Raw genomic sequence first — 20,736 nt, 5'->3', positions numbered from 1 at the left:
ACTGCTCTATGCAAAACCAGCCAAGTCCAGTCAGGAAACAGATTAATTTGAAAGCCTTAATTAATGACTGAACGTTTATACAGCCAAGATTTATGAGTTACAAGGAAGTAAGTCCAAAACATAACACACCCTCCAGCATGCAAGCTCTCTCTTTAATGGTAAACAACTAGCCTAGGGTAAGATACTGTCTCAGTGCTCCAGTTCCCTTTCTTATTCCAACTTCCAAGCACTGACAAAAGACAAATTAATTTCATACTTCTTTTTTTTTTTCTTTTTTTTACTGCTCCTCTATAAATATTGTTATTAACAAACATGGTTCAATGAAGAGAAACTAGGGGTTTTTTTTAATGAATAAACCAACTTTTTTTTTTTTTTTAGCTCGTGTGCAAAGAGTATATAACAAAGAAGAGGAAAGAATAGGATCTTTTTTGTATGGGTAAGTTCACAGAACTTATTTTCTTGTGAAGAAAATCATAAACAAGAAGAGAAAGCTCTTTATACATATAATCATATACAAAAAAATCTCCTACAATGCCCCCAAGCCCCAGGTTTTTCAGCTTACTTCACAAATACTTTTGCACATTTAGTAGCAACAAATGTTAAAAATGAACAGAAAGTTTTCAGCTTTTAACATTTTGACTATATTCCATACTCCACTTCTGAGAGCTGACTTCTCATTATGATGAGCTCTTGCTATTTGAATATTAAAACAAGACTGCCAACACCACTTCTTTGGAAGTCCTCAGGCCTTAAACTAGAAAAGTCAAAATCAAGAAAAGTTTTGTTCTCTCTTGGTTACACTAAACTATCGCACGCATTTTCTTGCCTTGCAAATTCTGTTTCACTAACAAAGGAGCGCAGTTTGGTTCTCTGCCCCTTGGTCTATATAATACAGAAATACCCAGAAATGACCACAGAAATGGCAAGATCCCATGAAATGAGGAGCCTGTGATGAGTCCGCCAGCCATACTATGCCCTCCCTGGCAAGGGGACTCCCCAAAATCCCTCTCTCCAGATACACAGCCACAACCACCACTTGCACAGGTAAGCAGAAACACAAGTAGCACGTGGCTTTTGGTTTGGGGTCTGAGTGTTTTGCTTGCTTGTGGCAGTGTGGCAGTGCTGAACACCCAAGCTCCTTGTCCTTGCTTGTCATGGGAAAAATCCCCAACAACCTGTCCGGCTGTCTCCTGCTCTTTGGTCCCTCATCCTCAGCTCAGCAACAAAAACCACGCCGTGCAAGGGAAATCAACTGCTGAAGAGACTGAGCAGAAAGAGTTCTCCTTACACAGACTCACAAAGAGTTCTACTTACACAGACTCACAAATACTTGCAAACCCACAGAGTGACCTATGAGCTGGGTAAAATTTTTTTTTTACCCTCTTCATTGGTTTCCATCAAATGAGAGCTCACTGGGAGCAGTTCTGGAAAAAGACAAAGTTGGTTTATCCCAGTAAAGAGCACAAGAGGACAAAACAGAAGACAAGATTGCTGCTCTCCCCCTCCTCTCCTTCCAATGGTGTGTTTCACTGTGCAATGTTAATATAACAGTCATTTTCCAGTTTTATCACAAATTTATTTTGTTTGCTAGGAAATGAAGTAACAAAGACCACGTCTGTAAGACGCCAATTACTTTGAGAAAGTAACTCCCACCCCCAACTTCCCTAAATAGGAAAATAAACCATCAAACAAAACCCGAAGCAGCTCTTTTAAACTGGACAAAACGCTCTTGGTTCTCCTCCCCTGACAATGGGGATGTCAAGACCAATTAGCACTTGCAGTCATCTTGGGGTTTGCTCCGTTTTCTCCCACTGCAAGTGGTCAGGCCAGATCCGATGGCTCCCTTCTATACACGCAATGCCATGGACAAATTACAGAAGACTAAGACCTGAAAGGTTTTTTTCCTACCCAGCTATCCTTGACATTTTCATTACTCAAAGACAGGAAACAAAAAGCCTAAGCTGGGAACTAGGTGATAGTTTGAAAAAAGTTTAATTAAAAAGTAAAACAGGCCATGGAATTGCTTCTAACATAGCTAATAATTTGCTGCAGCATTATTATTGTGCTGCTTCCATCTGCCAATAACCTTTTAATCCTTTTGCCAAAGGCAATCCAAAGCTTTTCCATATGTATTTAAGGGTAACCATAAAAGATAACTTAGAAATAACAACTTGCAACTTCTGCTACGCAAAAATCCGAGCTACAGGAGTGCTTGTGCCCATCAGCTTTCCAGCAGGGCTCTGGAAAACAGAAGTTACATGGCAAGAATGAAAATTGCCCTGTTTGACGATGTAGGTTTGGCTGCAATACTTGAAAGATTCCCTGTTCCCACATTCAGCATCAGTGACTATTTTTATTACTAACAACTTCTCAAATGGTTTCAGAATTAACACCGAGCAGCTTAATCTCACCAGAAAGCCACCAGCTCCAACACCGCCATTGCTAAAGTTTGTGGATAAAAAAAGAAAGTGGAACAAAAGCAGACATTTCAACTGTTCTATCTGCAAAAAATCTCACTTAGGAAAATAAAATTACACATAATCAAAACCTCTTTGAAAGGAATATAGCAGAGTGCATTTACAAACTCAACTTTCTGGGATGACAAGTGCATAAACCTGTGCCTTATACACATTTTTAAGGACAGGAAGTATCAAAGCACATCATAATTAAAATGTTAAGGAAGAAACCAAACCCCACCCCCCCTACCCCACCTCCAAATATTTTATCAGTAATGATCACCCCTTACAAAATAAACTCAAAATTCACTTCACACAAGTCAAATATCATTTCTATCATGGGAGAAAGCAATGAAAGCAGAATAGTTGGTGCATGTACTACACAATGGTAGCTTTACCAGAGAGGGCATTTAAGCTTAAAATTAGGTACATTTATTGTTCAAGAAATTCACAGTCTATTGTGATTTGATTTTATTAGATACTATTATTCATTATTAGGTTCCAAATTTTTGCAACAGAAACAATGACTTTTTGCAGATGACTGCCAAAAGCAAACATCCTATTTTCCCTGCACACAAAGATACCAATATATGTTCAAACATTTTAATTCACGCACACCCCCAGCTCTCCAATCTTTGCAGTTCAGTGAAGTGTAAACAGTCAGTGTTGCCATTAAAATAACATGTTCTTCATTCACAGCAACAATAGCCAGGTAGATTAATAGGCTTTTACACCTGGGCCCTATTATTCCTCTGCCATTCATTAACATTTCTTCTACCATGACAACAATTTAACTGGCACAGTCCCAGAAACACAAGTAGGTCAGTACAAGGTGTTCCTCTGGATGCTTTCATCTGGTATAAACATCCTGAATTAGCCTTCAGGTACTATATCTAAATATTCCTAGTGCCAATTAAGATGATAATCAGAACTATTTCAGATCTCATTGACCAAGTACAACCCATGGTTTTGGAGGGCTGATTCTATTAAGGATGGAAGGTAATTTCACTGCAGAAGTGGGGAGCCTTCTGCAGCTCTCCTGGCCAAGCTGATGCTGGAGATTATGCCTTGGTGCTACCTCCTTGAAATCACAGAATCAGGAACAGCCTGGGTTAGAAGGGACCTTAAAATCCTCCAGTTTCAACCTCGCTGCCATGGGCAGGGACACCTTTCACTAGACCAGGTTGCTCAGAGTTCCATCCAGCCTGGCCTTGGACACTTCCAGGGATGGAGCAGCCACAACTTCCCTGGGCAAGCTGTGCCAGAGCCTCACCACCCTTACAGGGAACAATTTGTTCATAATAAGCTAATCTAAACTTATTTTCTTTCAGTTTGAAAGAAATTGCCCCTTGTCCTGTCACTACATGCCCTTGCCAATAGTCCTTCTCCATTCTTGCAGGATCCCTGCAGGGTCCCTGGAAGGCCACAATTAGGTGACCCCAAAGCCTTCTCTTCTCCAGGCTGAACAATCCTGATTCTCTCAGCTTTTCCCCATAGGAAGGGTGTTCCATCCCTCCAATCAACTTGGTGGCCCTCCTCTAACTCAGCATATCCAAGGGGAAAATGAATATACATGTAAAGAAAGATAAATTGAACACTGAGGATGGACAGTCAGACACTGTGTACTATTAAAATTAATCATAACAGGCACATAAGCAAGTCAGACACTTGCTAATCTTAAGGGCATAAGAAATAGCAATGGGTATGTAAGAATATTTACTTCCCCCATTCACTCCCACCCTGGTTTATGAAAAATGTGGATACAAATCAGTGGTTTCATGGAAAATTAAACAAAAAACTTCAGACATATCTTTTCCTAATGTACTAAGACATACTCAGTATTTACAGCAACTTGTGTATGTTGAGAGGAACTGGCCCTGAAGTTGTCATGCAAGAGTGACAGACCAGGAATCAGTTTTCTCTGAAGTGCAATAACTTTTTGGTGACTTTCTCCAATTTGTATGCCTTGTCTTATACTTTAGGACTAGAGTTGAGCCAAACTCCAAGCAGCAAGTTCACTCCTAACCACATACCCCGTGACACATCATAACTTACGAGATCAAGTGCCAGCACTACAGGTTTAAATCAGAAAAACAGGTCAGTGTGAGGAAAAAAATCACTTATTATTTTTTCTTTTCCTTTTTTTTTTTTAACATAAAAGCCAATTCTACAACTCTGAGCCGATATAAGCATTTGTATTACGCCAATGAAAGTACTTCAAAAGGCAGAAATAAGCCAACACTTTCAATTCCTTCCTGATCACTGCAAATGCAATTTTCACTCTGAACTTTAAATACCCCCACTTGTGATCATTGCTATACTGAGACTGTGTGCTTTAAGACACTGAAGAATAATCCCCACTGTCTGAATCAAAAAAAAAAAAGAAAAATTAAAAGTTGCTAGAAATAACTCACAGGCAAAAAATAAAACTCAAAGAAAACAATAGCAGTAGCCTAAAGAGACATATTTTTTCCTTCAGGAATGAATTCCCATCTGCTTTTAAAGAGCAACATGTTTTTCCATTGCTGGGAGTTACAGCCAAACCCAGGACAATAAAGCAGTAAAGCAAGAGCAGAGGGCAAGTGAAGCTGGCTGACAGAGGCTCAGCCTAGGTCCCTCTTTTATAAGCCTGTGTGACAGTGGCAGTGCCCTGCTGTGCTGGCAGCACACTCTCCTCTGCCACCCTCAGCAACCAGGAGCTCCTGGTTACTCTACCACAGGTGAGGTTGTGGGGAAATGGGAAGGAAAAGACAGGGAAGGAGGCAAACAGCAGTTGGTGCCTCAGCTGGTTTGGTAAAACTACAGCTGGTTTGTGCAAGCTCATGGGAAGGGAGCTTGCTCTGACACAGGTGATGCTTCTGCTGATGTTCTTTCTCCAAACACTGGACACAACACAAAACAACTCTGCAAAACCACAGGGAGAACAAAAGCAAACACAGGAGTCCTCACTTACAGAACATGGGTGGATGATATCTTTAAAGTACTTAATGAAGAAAAACATGTTGAAATCAGCTGTAAAGTTCCTGCATCTGAACTGTTTCAGCATTTAAAGAATCAAAAGCCCTTTGGGCTTTATGGGGAAAAAAAAGTCAGGTTTGAGAAGCAAGCGAAATTTCATACCTCAGCACTGTTTGGTGCTCATTCAAATTCCCTCTGGCTTTTTTCCCCAAGTTCCTCTCAGGATAACTGTTCTTAGAGTTACTTAGGAAGCAGCTTCGACTGTGTCCCCCTGGGCTGTTAATGCGTCTGACCTTTTCGGAAACACTAATGTCCCTTCATCCAGATGCATTAAATCTCCCTTGCTTGATTAAACTATTAGCAAATCATTATCTCACTGAAGGAGAAAATGTTCTTTCCCAGATGAGCTTGCCATGCATAAATTTCAGTGCCAATACTCCCCTCTACGCCAAACCTTATGTTTGGCATAAATGTGCTGATTGCCAGCCATACTCTATACCCTCACTAGGTCAGAGCACACAGCACTTTATCAGGCCTCAGCTGAGACACAACACGATGAAAATCCGTCCACTCCGGGCAACATCTCAGAAAAATAAGGGACGGAAACCAGATCTTTCTGAAGTGACTGAAAAGAGCAGGGAGAGGCAGAGTAATGCCCCAAACTTCTGCTTTCAGCACTGCCACACCAGTGCCATTCCAACATCCCCAGGTGCTCACACTGCCCTCATTCCCAGTCTGCTCAAGCACATTCCGCACGTAGGAGCCTCCTGCGAGACCAGCAGCAGGCAAAATCCCATGGGAAGTCCTGTGTAGTTATTTCCTTTCCGGTGATTCATCTCCTTTATCCCAAACGCTAACATTTGGAAAACATTCCCAATGCCAGGTATTTCCTCACCTTCCAGACACCTGTGCCAAACACATCTTTAGCATTGTGTAGGAAGGAGGTGATCCCATGCTACCCATATTGGATGATGGCAGAGACTTTTCCTCACCCACCCACACAAAAATGTTCACTTTTCAATGAGCAATATAAATTAACAGATCCCCTGCACCGTTCCAAGAGAGACATCAGAGGTTCATCTGAGGCCTTAATCTTGCTGCATTTCAGTTTGATGGCATTCCTCACCTTGAAAATCACATTTCACTGTAATACTTCAGGCTACTATATAGGATTGAATCCACTGTTCTTTAATAATGTTAAACAGAAACACTCTTCCTTAAGTCTGGAAGATCTTTTCCTTCATGGAAAGCTAGATGGAAAGAAGGTAACACATCCTTATCTTTTGAATGTCCTTTTTTTCTGCTATATCTAAACCCTCTCTCTCCTTTACTGTAGATATTCTTTACTAAACAGACAAATTTTTCCCAATCTCTTAAAAAAGTCTTCACCCTCCTGTGCACCTAGGATGGAACACATCCTCATTCCTTTTGTACTTAGTATCTTCCTCTGTAAGAAAGAGAGGAATTTGGAAAGGGTGTGGTTTTTTGGGGTGTTTTTTTAATTAAAGTTACTAGTTTAAATATGTCAATATCTGGTAAACAAGAACACGCATGTTTTGGAATACATATTTTAAGAGTCAAAGAGTCGAGTTGATTTGAGCTAGTTTGCTGCTGCAAAGATCTTTTTGGCATCACATCTGCTCTTATTTGAGCCAGAGCAAATCTTCATCAGCTTGCTTTTCTTCCCTTTCATTTTCTGTGCTCCCATTGCGAGTTATTGCAAAGTGAGAAAGATATTTTTTACGTTAACTGTTCCACTTTGACTAAGAACCAGTGAAAGATTTACAGGTTCCAAGATTCCCGCTCTACTATTGTGTCCTGTAAGCATGGAAACTGATAATACTATAGAAACCATGCCAGCCTTGGCTTTCACCATGACCTGCTTTCCACCAATTTAAAAGTAGCCAGTCCCATTATCTTACTTTCATAAGCACACTCGTCTGAGGGGTATTGTCATCATATCCAGATTATTTAATTTTTTATTAATTCCAACCGACTTTAAACTCAAAACAACTCAACACTTGATTTCAGTTTCTGCCTAAAACCTCCCTCTCTGCCTTTTGAATTGCAACAAAAACATCGTCTGACTGCGGCTCAGACAATAAAAGAATATCTCTCACTCTGCTGGGTTTCTTTTCCTTTTTATCGCCTACTTTCTGGAACAAAATATTTCTCCAGTGGGGAAACAGTCTCTTCATGCCTTGCTTGTCTAATCCCAAACTGAAAAATGGAGCACCTGAGTGTGGAAAGCCCATCTTTCCTAAGGCAAGCTGGCTGTGGCAGCACCATGAAAACAAGCAAATGAGACTCAAAGAACTCACACTGCTTGTACTTAAAAACATTGCTTTTAAATACTTCTGTGGTCAGATCTCTAATTATTCCTACTTGAGTGGGAAATGAAACAGATAAAACTTCCCAGCATGAAGTACAACAGTGAAAATGCTCTAGGAAGAGCTGTGATCAAACTGTGAAACAACCTCTGAGTGAAGACATTCTAATCATATAAAACCATTAAAAAATTACCAGTTTTATAAAAGTTGGACCTCCTGCAATTTTGGCCAAAATAAAATGCAGTATCCCTGAACAAGAGCCCAAGCACTACTGCAGAGCACTACTTCAGAAAGGTCTAGAAATGAAGACTGAACTCAAACCTGAATATTTTCAGAAAGCTGAGGATTTCTTCGACCTAGAAGTTAACTGTACAGACATTGCTCATCTAATGGTTTTTTTTATTACTTTAAACTTCACTTACACACGAGAGAAGGAAATTGTAATTCAGCCTCATAAATTATCATCCACCTTCCCTCACATGAAACAGTGGGAAGTAATCACCCTATTTTGCTATCTTGATGTATCTTTAAAGGTAGTCATTAAGAGAAACGTACATCCAGCAGGTGAACAGAGATAACTGGTCATAAGTGATGACAGGCAAAAATACACAACTATCTGATCTGAAAAGGGGCCAAGTTGGAAGCCAGATGCACGCTGAACTATCCACTTTCCTGGCTGTTTATTCAGCTCATGTCAGGATGATTCAACGCATCTTTACACGCAGCTCCCTATTCATACAGCATCTTCTAGTCACAAAACCAGGCATTTTCCATTTCTTTCTCTGAACAAAGGCTAGAACAGTGGAATGGGAACTTGCCATTCAGCAGCGGAAACTATTTGTAAAGCTGGGAAGCTGGAGACACTGGGAAGAAAAGGCTTTAATGAAACTGGCCACTGTGTGTGCCAACTGCCAAGACTATATATTCTTCCAAGGAACCCTGACTGAGGCTTTTTCTGTATTTACTCTTTACATCCCAGTTATTATAATACTTTGCATGATGCAAAAGAACAAAATTCGTGAGAAATACCATATTAGAAACAGGCAGCTTTTTTTTTTCCCCTGCAACCAGACTGTAGCTGCACTCAATGACCCATTAACTTATTTTTGGTTCCGTACAAAGCCAGCACCAAGACATTTGTGACTCATTATCAACCAGGCACTGGAATTCACCACTAGCTTTTCAGCTGATCCAGATCCAAAGGAAATCCCCATATGCTTGGAATTTCTAAAATACAAGCACGCAGTTGTTGCCTGGTAAGGCGAGAGTTGCCATATGCAACAGAGGATATGTTTATATTTATGGTTTTGGAGGCTTGTAACTCAGCCAGAGGCAGATAAATGTTCCCAAGTTGTGTCACTGTCTCCCAAATATAAACATAACACTGTTTCAGGTCACTGCTCCAAAATGTGGAAGCAGTAGAGCTGTGACAGTTTTCCAGATCAACATTTAAGCCTGAAATTCTTTTTATTGTTGCTTTTTTTTTTTCCATTGTGAGAGCCCACATTCTGGGCAAAAGGACGTGCTACACAAACCAGCTCTGCTCACTACATGGCTTTCATTCATTCATTCCCGGAGTGCAGTCTGCCCTGTGCTGTGGAGGAGGAAAACTCTCGTGGGTTTGGCTTTGGTGTCTGCTGTGACACAGCTTCCCAAAATGACCCCACAGCACACACAGCAGTGCCCTCCTCAGCCAGGGTTTAAGCTGCACATAAATGCAGCACAGCATTTTACAACCTACCAGTATTTAAGTGACAGCTAAATGAGGAGAAGCCTTGCCTGGGAGCAGTATGTTCAATGACCAGTCTGTTGAGAAGGGCCTTCAGCACTACAGCAATCACACAAATCCTCCACAATCACCCAAGACAAAAGTTTAGCTTATTTCCCTGCCCTTGTAAACAGCACACAGAGATGGGGAGCCAAGGCAAGCACATGACATTTTCCATTCTGCTATGGAAAAAGCAGAAGGTGGCTATGTAATGAGATGGTGTGATAATGCAGACACTAGGGCTGGCTACAGCAAGGTGGAAATTCTGGTATTTCACACCTTTCAAGAGCTTGACTTGGCAACCTTATTAACATTCTTTGAATTTTTAAATTAATATAATTACTCTCAATTAATTAAAATGAGGAAATATCCTTTCATGAAACACTGACATGAATAATATTCAGGGAGCAGAATGGTGACCACTGAAGTACTGATACTTATAAGTGCCAGGCAGCAGCATCTGAGAAAGTTTCTCCTTCTACCTAGGACAGGAAATAATTGTCTGATATCCATTGTCAGAAGCTAATAGCAACAAACTATAACAGTAAGCGCTGCTGTGAGGTCTTGATTACATGGAATAGGAAAATACAAGCTTTAAAGTGATTCCTTTGCAACCCCCCTATACTGTTCCCCAACTCCATCTCTCCTTTCTCCACCTGAGGCTCTCAGTCACAAACCTACATTCAGAAGATTCCCAGAGATGTGGAGGAATTGTTTGGGAAGTCTGGGGGAACTTGCCTCCACCTCTCTCCACTCCTGGCAGCACATCCTTAATGAGGCCATCTGCAACTGTACAAAGGCTCACCCTGAAAGAGACCCTTCCCCTGGCAACCTTCCTCTGATGCTTTTTTGAAAGTTAAAAAGCCCCAGCCTGCAAAAACACAGAAATATCTGAAATATTCCCTTTCCTAATTCTGACCACCACTCTGAGAAGGCTCAAGAGATATCTGGATGATATTTGAGCTCAACTTTAAACATCAGCTCCACGAAGTTTTACCTCTGCTCCCGAGTACTTCTGTGTGTGTTCCACGAGCTCAGCCAAGCAGACATCATCGCTGACTGGCATGGACTGGAAATGAAGCTTGAAGATTTCCTGGCGAGTGGCTGCATCTGGCAGTGGCACATAGATAATTCTGTCTATTCGCCCCGGCCTCAGCAAGGCCTGCAACAAAAGCATCACAGTAAAAGTTACAGCACATCAAGGAAGCAAAAAAAAAACACAACTCAAAAACAACACCACCACCAAATAACCAATAATTTCAGCGAAAGCAAGAACCTGCACAAGAAAAGACAGTAAGCTACTTAGCTTATGAAATACCAGTTTATGGAAAAAAGGAATCATAAAGAAACCATAGCCATTTTCCTAAAATAATACTTCTAGACATGTTGCAAGGTGTGCTGGAATGTTAGGACTTGGCAGAAAGACAGGTGGCAATGGACACATCCCAAGTTCAGATCTTCCACCAAGACAACAAGTGGAGAAAAGAAGGGTTTTGTTGGAATGAATCTTGCATTCTGCATCCATGTTGCTTTATTAGAGCTGCACATACTTACAGAAGAGCAGATTACTCTGACAGGTTTTTTTATGCAAAATAAGGTAACAACAGAGAGAGGCCAGTGATGCTCAGCTTCATACACATGTGTTTGGCCTTGCACTTTGGGTGTTCAGGGTTACTCAGATTATATTGGAGGTGGGAGGGTGACAGAGCAAACAGTGACAGACAACGTAAGAGGGGACAGTGGCCACGAAGGGCAGAGTGGAGGGTTCAGACTGGATGGGAGGAAAAAACGTCTAGAAGAGAAGCACAGCCTCAGGGCAGGTCATCAGGAAGGCTGTGGAAACTCTGCTCTCAAGGGTTTTATGGCTCAGCAGAGGAAGCCAAGCTCTCCCCGATATGGTCTGGTGAAAGCCCTGTGTGTGCAGGAGAGGGATCACTGGACCTCTGGAAGCTCCCTTCAGCTTTCTGGACACGGTCAAAAAGTAAACTTTATCTATATATAAAACAATTATATCCGATAGAGAGGAGAAGCCAAGCTCTTAAATTTATGAGAAGGGAGGAAGCTCATTTCCCTATGTTTATAAAAAATCTCCAAGATTTTTGAAAACCATCTACAGTAAAAAAAGTAAAAACCCTCCCAGCCTTTCTTACTTGACATTTGGAAAATACAATAATCCCATGCACAGCAAATGCACGTAAATAGTATTTAAACTATTTTATAAAAACTGAACAATGTTTATAAGATTCAGCATGTAACCTAAATTGTTTTTATGTTATGGTTCTCCCTTGGGTAGACTAGTTTGAGTTCCAGATGACTAGAGATATTGCATGGCTGTCCTGGGCTGTCAGCCAATAAGTCTTTTCCCAGCCTGATCATGTCAGTGAAAGTCATGCTGAAAAAATAGTAGGAAAGAGCTTTCCTTCCTGCACAGCATTGATCAAGTTAACACCCTTCCTAGAGTTTCTTTAAAAAGACTGTTGTGGTGCTTCAGAGTGGAAAAATGTACCCTGAATGTTAAGAGATGTCTTGTTATTTTTAAAACAGAACATGAAAATGCTCAGCAGAAAGCACTGTGCTGTGGTACTGCAGGGAGTTGTGCAATGATAGAGTAAGGCTGGGAAGAGCACAGATCCATATCCAGCCCAGTACCCTGTCCCTGCAGTGGCCAGTGCTGGATTCCTACAAGAGTACAAGAAACAAGCTGTCCACTGATACTTGCTCAGCAGACTGTGCTGTTTTCCACAACTGGTATCTCGACCAGTGTGCAATCCAGCGTCTAAATCATGCGTGTGTGTCAGGATGTTGCCATTTTTTGCCAACATACTTGAAAGAGAAATTTGCATGTTTCAAGACTAGGCTTGGAGGGCGAGGAATTAGACTGCAATTGTGTTCTGTGTGCTCTTAAGGAAATGCCCATAGCTAATTCTATTATTTAGAAGAAAAAAGAAACATTCACGTGAGCACAGTGGTGTGCCTCTTTCAAACCAAGGCAGGTTTCATCAGGACACCCAGGTAATTAGAATGTTTTCTACAGCCAGCTTAGCTTCCCACTGATGAATGACCAGGGCTGTGGTGCAGGTGGGACAGGGAAAATGCTCACTGCCAATCAGCTGGGAGCAAGTGCTCCATTGCCTGGCTCTCAGTTCCGAGACACAAAAAGCACAACTGCAGATATAACACAATGAACATACTTTTTTTGATCAGTGACTAAAATCTGTGTTTCTTCCAGTTTGTCCCCAATGCTTTGCATTTTACATATGGTGGTAGTTGGAGGCCCAAGTTTTAAGCACGCTATCATTACTTTTTTGCTACAATCAGGCCCAGGGACCTTATCCAAGGCGACCAGATGTGCTGGTAACTGTACAAAAAAAGCACAAGTCAGTCGCAGCAGCACTCGCTCATTACATCAACACAGACAAAAAGGAGAGAAAATATTCTGTAACCTCAACTTGAGACAAGAATCAGACTCCCTCCAGCCCCTGGAGACAAAAGCAGATTGAACTGAGAGCTGGTCTGTGAGAACCCTCATAACATGGTGACCCTGGGAAACCCTGGGCACAGCCTGACTGCTCCTTGCTCTGCTGTCATCACCTTGGCCCTTTGGCAAGCCACCAGTCTCCCCCTCTCCATGCTCCCGAGGAGCTAAAATCAGCAGGAGAGGTGAGGCCTTGACCCATCCTGTGTTACTGGAGGACAAAGGCCTGGTGAGGGGCCGTGGGTGGGCTGCAGAGCTGCTCTGCTGCCAGCTGCTCAGAACGCAACCGGAAAGCAACAGCAAGCTAAGGCCTCTCTCGTTTGCAGGACATCACACTGCCCTCTCAGGTGTTTGGTCTCTGCACGCTTCTCACGGAGATGCTTTTCCTTTCTGGCCAAAATAATTCAGAATTCAGAACTGAGCTGCACGCAGAGGTCAGCAGTAAGGGAACAAGACATCCCTCATGACGTTTTTGCTCACTGGAAGGAAGTGAGCTCTTCTGGGTTGCTTAAGGAAGCCTGCTGAGGCACAGGATGTGGATACCTGCAGCAGTGGCGTCACTTCAACCCCGAGGCCCAGGTCATGCTTACCAGCATGCCGGCAGCAGTGCTGAGTTGGATGGGTGCTTTCTCCTCAACACCACTTTTTGTACAGACGTAGAAGCTACTGCTTTTCTCAGAAGGATGCTGCATGATCCAGGCTTCACTACAGGTAGGGTTTTGGAGGTGGCTGCTCCAAGCACACCATGACTTTCACAGGCTCTTCCAGAAGATGGAGCTTCAATCTTGCAACGTGCACTTTGAAAATGGAGAGGAGGGCAATACGGACAACAAGGTCACCTCTGGGCCAGCCTCACTGCCCTGGGCTGGGTGCACTGAGATTAGGTGGTGACCCACTGGCAATGCACAAGGATGGATCCACACTGTGGAGCGGGAGGAGGAGGAGGAGGAGGAGGGATTCAGCAGGAGCAGGCGGTGGCTTGGCTGAGCAGGAGCAGAGGCAGGAGGGGGAGGGTGAAGAGTTGAAGCGGGGCTGCAGGCCCAGGCAGATGCGGCTGCCAGGAGCGCGAGATGAACCGCTCGCGGCTGGGAGGTGCAAACCCGATTTGGGGCGAGGAGCACACAGAAGGTGGGAAGTTGATGGGGCCAAAATTAATTGATGTGTGCACAGAGCTACATAACTCACTGATGTCAAGATGCGAGGGTTGCATAATTTATGTCGGCCAGGAAGGGCACAAAATTAAGTAATTGGGGTTTTGGTAGAAACCAGAATACTTTCAAACCAGAATACTTTGTACCACTGAGCAATTCTTCTGCAGGTTTATGTGATTTTTGTTGTTGTTGTTACCACAACAATTATGAAAGGGGTCTAAGTGCTCATGCATTGAAAGGTTATGAGTGCTACACAGATACAGGGCTCCTCTGGAGAACACTAGCAAAGTGGGATAATTGTCATGTAATGCAGAGTATCATCAACAGCAAAACCACAGTTTTTTAAGGAGAAACTGCTCCCCTCTCAAAAAGAAACATTTCATTTTTTTTATAATTAAAATGGAGTATTTCCTCAAAACATATAACTGGAAAAGACAGCTAGGTCAAAAACGTGTATTTTGTGCACAGTTATGAAGATAATTATTTCAGGAAAGAAAACTTAAACAGGTAAAGCTTGAAAACTATTTGTGGTTCCTGTTAATGGAACAGATTTAACCTTAGGGCTTTGCTAATTTCCCTCCTCCTCTTTCCCCTTTTGTTTTTTTTATGCATTTACCTTCAGTTAGCTTTCTCAAAGGATACTTGGCGATTTCAAAAATCACACTGTCAAGGAATGCAGAACTACAATACTGGCAGAAGCATAACCAGCTGATAAGCTTTCAGTGGGACAAGAAAAAAAAATAGTTTTTCTACTGATGTATCTCCACAGCCATCCTTAATTCATCAAAAGCATTCTTAATCAGATCTTATAACAAAAAGTCACACATGAACTGTGCAAGAGGGTAACCTAACATTAGAAAAAATAAATACAACTTAAAAACTCCCAAGCCTTCCTGTAGTCTGGGTAAGCAGTAGCTGTTTGTGAGATGCTTTCCATGGTTTTGCCCACATGTCAGGACAGATGCGTTGCAAGTGTGGGAAATGTTAAGGCCTTCTTGTGCCATCATTTATCGCTGGCAGGAGTGAAGGCAGCTCCCATAAAGGTGCTTTCTCCTACGCTTTTGAGGCTCAGCTCAGTGCCTGATGTTTTTGTTCTCGGTCTGTGCCAGAGCAGGTCATGCTCCCAGCCCAACAGATCAGGAAGCGCCTGGCATTTTAGGATCTTTGAAAGTTTCAAGTACTGGAATCCATCCTGTTTGCTAGAGAGATTGGTGGAGGCTTTTTTACAACCACGGGTTAATTACAGAAATTAGAAGGTGCTGAGGGGAAAAGACACATTGGAGTGTCACTATTAAGGACTTAAAAACCGCAGTTGAGTGGAGAGCTAAATTTTATTCTTCCACAAGGTTTTTATTCCCGCTCCATCTGGCATGAGCTGCTTCGGGAGGCAACCCCCAAATTCCTCTGTTCCAGGTGACACGCTTATTCACTGTGTCACAAGGCTGGAGTCTTGTAATTACAGGCTCCCGAGTCAAGCGATACTGCTTTGTTCCTGCCAAGAGCCCCTTTCCTCACACTCTTCCACCTCCCCACCTTCTTCCTTCTGTGCCAATGTCTGTCACCACCGTCAGCACATGCCAACACCTCTAACCAGTTCCCCTCTTTGATGACTTTTTTTGCTGGTCACCACCCTTGTACATCTCCCAGGATCTGCGCAGATTACTCTCCGCTGTCATTACACAACATCTACGACTCCTCTCAGGGTGAAGCACTTAGGTTCCGTAACCTACGGTACGTCCACTACTTCATAAAATGCATTTGCTAACAGAGTTTTATCAAATATTATTAGAAACCAGCTCCTAGAAAATGCTGCAGTCCCCTATGCAAAGGCTTCACTTTCTACACAGATTTACAAAAGCCAGGCTGCACAACCCTTCTGTGGTGTCAGTCTTGCTCAAGACCCAGAGCGTTGTGCAAGTTGACAAGAAGGGACATGATAGTTTGACAGCAGGTGTTCAGCAGGAACGCGCTACCGAGCGGCAGCAGCGCAGCAGGAACCCTCTGCTCAGGCATTCACCAGAGCACAAATTAAAGACAGGGAGCAAACATGTGGTTTGATACAAACAGCAAACCAGCTCCAACTGGGAGACAGCTGATATGATCCCAGTCCAAAGCAAGACAAAGCGATATGCAGAGTGAACCATCTCCAAAACAAGAACGTTATCTGTTCCTCAGATGCCCCTGCCTGTGTAACAGCTACTACTTTTGTTTATCCTCCAGGTATACACCTTTAGTTCATCTTTTCCCTTCAACCACTAAGCCATACCTGTTTCCAGTTTGTCACATCAACAGTGGGAAACTTCTCCATGTAATTCAATGCATCTTCTGGAACTGCTCTCTTTGCTGGCTACCCACAGAAACTAACACCTTCAGCCAGCACTACAGATCAGTCTCTTTGCTATTACAGCAAAACAGTTTATCCTACAGTGTGCCAGTGTGCAGGAAAATAGCAAATTCATCTTTCCTTACAAAATGAAACCTGGGGAAAGAATTGCCTTGAATCAATAGAAACCACTGTCATCTCCTGCTGGAACGACATTCCCCGCTTCTGCATGTTTCACAGCAAACCAGTCATTTCCACTAACGATGGTGATTCAAAACAGATACGAGTATAACTTCAGTAACTACAAATAGGCAGCACTTAAAGTGCTTCAAGAGAGCAAAAATTTCCAGAGTTGATGAGAAAGCATATCGAGCCTCAAAAACATCTAAGGAAGGCCAGGCTTGGCTTTCCAAACCTGCACAGAGCTGGATGCCACAAAACATTCTCATCTTTTTAATCAGACTAACAGCAGTGCTCTGACCACTGCACATCACCATCCTGCCACTGGCAGAGTTTGATGTTTGATTAATACAGCCAATTCACAGGGAATCACGGAGAAAGAAGACTTGAGGAGACTTGTTCCGTTGCAATGAGACCGTGCAAACACAACTGTGAGGAACAGTGTGCTCCTTGGCCCATGCAGACAATACCAGGGCACGTTTTTATGTAGTTTTATTCAGATAGAATTAAAATATCTCAAGAAACCGAGTTTCAACCACTTCTCTTGGCAGAAACATCTGCAGGCAGGTACTCTGCAGCTGCAGAACCAGTATCTCTGTGCTTTTTTTCCCCACCTGATATTTCAAACAGTTAAATTGGTCAGTTGGCACAAATCACTGCAGTGCTCATTGGGAGCCAAGCTTTGCCCAGGCCTCCATCTATGAAAGTCTAAACCTGTCAGAAACACGGCTCGTTTTCAATGCAGTAAAAGCAGTGCAAACCCAAGCAACCATACTGATACAATTCCAGGTTTTGGCATCACAGAAATTCAGCTCCAAATTACGTGTGTTTAAACCCACCGAGGCACCAACAGGGAATCAGGCTCTCAATCCCCCCTGCTTTGTCAATATGGCCTCAGAAAGGCAATTTATTCTTCACAATCTGCCCCTACCTTCAGGACACTCAACCACACATTTTAAAGCCATAAACTTCCTTTGCAAAGGGGGTGTCAGACTCAAGGTCTTGTCCTCTCCCCATGTCTAGTCTGAGCAGTCTTACCACAATGGCACAGAGGATGTCCCAGTTTTTTGGCGGTTTTCCTGCAATTTTAGCAAGGAGCAGGGATGATCTAGTCCTTTGCTATTTGCTGGGTCTCACAGTGAGGTTTTAATGCAAAGATACTGGATGTTGCCCACTCCATGAAGCTTTTTCTCCCCCATTTCTAATAAAATGATTTTTAGTAAAGTTAAAATTAAGTGAAGGGGGAAAAAAAAAATCTATCATCAGCTAATAAACAACATAACACACCCTCTTCAGTGTATGTTTACATAAGAGAGTCCTCCATGCTCCTGTCTAAGAGGTGCAAAACCTCAGGAATGCCAGCTCTTTTTTTTCTTTCCCTCTTTTTTTTTTCCCCTCTTTTTTTTTTTTTTGGGGGGGGGAGGGGGAGGTGGGAGTTTAATAAAAGAACCCCTTTAGAAAAAGATAACAATTACATGTAATGGAACCTGGAACCAGACTCTTTTGGCAATTAATCACCCAGGAGCCGTTGCAATCCTGCAGGCTGTTTCTGACAGATTTTGAGAGCTTTACAGGAATCACTGGGATAAGATGTGCCTGGGCTGGCTTCTGACAGAGACTGATCATGTACAAAGTATATTGTTGGTTTTGAGTTTTGTAATTTTTTTTAGCTTGTATATTCATACACACACACAAATATATATATATATATACACTCTCATACACACAGATGTGTGCACCCATATCCACATTTCCATAAGAGTCTTTCCATAGATACATGGAACAACTGCAGAACTCATTTGTTGGCCCAGAGGAAAAAAAAGAAAGAAAAAAAAGAAAAAAAGCCTTTTCTTCCTCTCAGCAAAGTAGAGCTATCCATCACTTAACAGAGATACTTCCTGTTTTCAAGCAGTTGGGAAGGCATGACTTCCAACCCAAATACTTGGCTTGGCAAACCATTCCTGTGTTGACAGATGCTTTTATAACCACTTCATTCCACCTGAAGTTTCAGTATAAAAGGAGGTGGTTTTCGTTGTTGGGTTTTTTACCTTTTTTTTTTCTTTTCTGAGGGAGGAGAAAGGGAAAGCAGAAAGGAGAGGAAAGAGAAGGAAAAGGAAGGAAAATACCGCAATTATAACAGCTGGATGACAAAGGTTAGCATAGCTCTGACAGATGTTACCATGTAACCTCAAAATGACATGTTAGAGAAAAAACAAACCACCAAACCTGTTCCTTGTAGGAAAGAGAATTTTGAACTCCTGCCAAAATAGCACAATTCGCCTCAGAAGCTTTCTAACACTGCAACAATAATCTACCACATAATACATTCTTTTCCATACATAAGCTTTACCTTTATATTACCAGTGCTCTGATTAAATTACCAGCATGCGATGAGATGTTTTTTCTGAGACACAACTTAGCTTCAAATGACAAAAACTGACAGCAGGTCAGCTCCATCTGGACCTGCCTTGTAATAGCTTTTCATCTCCTACTTTCTGTTTTCCTACGATTCATCCACAGGACATGCTCTGAACACTTCTCAAGACCGAATACTTCAGTGTGTGACAAGAAGTTAAAATGTGCTGCAGACAAGATGCACGATCCATTTTACATAACCTTTTGTAATACCAGTTTCTCTATTCCTTGCACCTGGTTACTTCAGTGACTACCCTACCACAAAAATCTTCATGACTTTTCCTGGCCTGTGACCAAACTTTAGGACCTGTCTGTAACAAACTACAAATAAACAAAGTGTAAAAGAAATGTTCCTGGAACAAACCAGGTATGTGAAAGCAGCTGCTTCTAAAGAAAGAAATCAGAAGAGAGGTAGGCAACATCAAGGAAACAATTCAGAAACACTTTCAAAAGGAAATCAATGACTTTCCGTCATTACTGCCAACGCTGCGGCTGAAAAAAAATAAATTTCTGGTTTTCATTATTTGAGAGATCTTATTTTACTACTGTGGTTCTGGATGACCATTTTAAGCAATAAAGTAGATATTGATCACAATAACTGTAAGCTAAAGGAAAATCATTCAACTCAGAGAGAGAATAAAGCCACAATACACTAAATACCACTCATTTGTACTTGAAATTGGAAACCAAGGTGATTTTGCCTTTTAAAAGCCCATCTTGAGGCTTATATTCCAGGGAGCGAAAAAAACAAACCCCGGTTTAACCCCCCCTCTTTGGGAGACACAGCCCTCCTCTGCCCACTCACAGCTAACATATATTGGGTACAATGCAGGTGCCAAGCCCATTTGAGACCGACTAAGGCAAACTTGGATCTCTCCCCAAGGCTGCCAGGTGTTCCCAAGGGTGCCTTCTCTCTGCCAAGGGCATAGCTGGTGGCCAGGCAGGAGCCTGCTGAGCAGAACAAACAGCACAGGATGCCTCTGTTCATCGAATGCCAACCATGCTTTTGATACAGAACAACCAGAAAATACACTATGAGTTTTAACTCACTACACAGTAGTGGAAGAATCACAGACTGGGTTGGAAAGGACCTTAAAGATCATCTCCTTCCAACTCCTTTGCTATGGGTACATGCCTGAACACCAATGATGCCCCTTCCTCCTTTCAAAAGGTGCACTCTTAACCTGTGTTTAAGTTATAAATTGAGGAGGAAAAGAGAAGCAGGTGGGTAAGAAGCCTCTAACCAGCACCCACAAAGTGATGCTCACATAGCAAAGCACTATCTGACATAGAACATCTAGAAGTAGACATGCAATGTGAGTCTTTAAGCAGTTAAGGAACTTTCTTGGGTCCAGATGAGCAAAAAGACTTTGGGAACAGCCAGATGTGGTCACCAAGGCTGCAGCTGGTGCCACAGAGCAGGTGACACGGTTCCACAGACTGAGAAAGTCCGGGTAACACTGAAGAACTGCACACTTGACTCCAGAATCCCAGACAGATGCATGCCAGGATATTAATGGAGTCAAGACACAGCTAATTAAGAACAGCGGTGCACTGGCTGGGTCAGAAGCCAAGACACTCTGCCTGGAGAAAAGGCCCCACAGACATGCCTCCTCTTATTATTGCAAGCAGACAATCACTGACTTCCTCCACCCGGATGCAGGAAGACAACCTGGTGGT

General features: G+C 42.5%; 1 protein-coding gene across 1 annotated transcript in view; it reads right to left on the bottom strand.

The window, feature by feature from the left end:
* SPATA5 (spermatogenesis associated 5) overlaps positions 1 to 20,736 on the bottom strand; it is a 170,464-nt gene that overhangs the window by 29,766 nt on the left and 119,962 nt on the right. The window contains exon 15 of the mRNA XM_039550764.1: positions 10,510 to 10,674. Within this exon, the coding sequence (XP_039406698.1) occupies positions 10,510 to 10,674 (165 nt within the window). The remainder of the gene's footprint in view (positions 1 to 10,509; positions 10,675 to 20,736) is intronic.

This window comes from Corvus cornix, chromosome 4 (genome assembly GCF_000738735.6).
Source record: "Corvus cornix cornix isolate S_Up_H32 chromosome 4, ASM73873v5, whole genome shotgun sequence".
NCBI classification, from domain to species: Eukaryota; Metazoa; Chordata; class Aves; order Passeriformes; family Corvidae; genus Corvus; species Corvus cornix.
The sequence above is the reverse complement of the archived record's forward strand: the minus strand, read 5'-3'. Positions and strand labels throughout refer to the sequence as shown.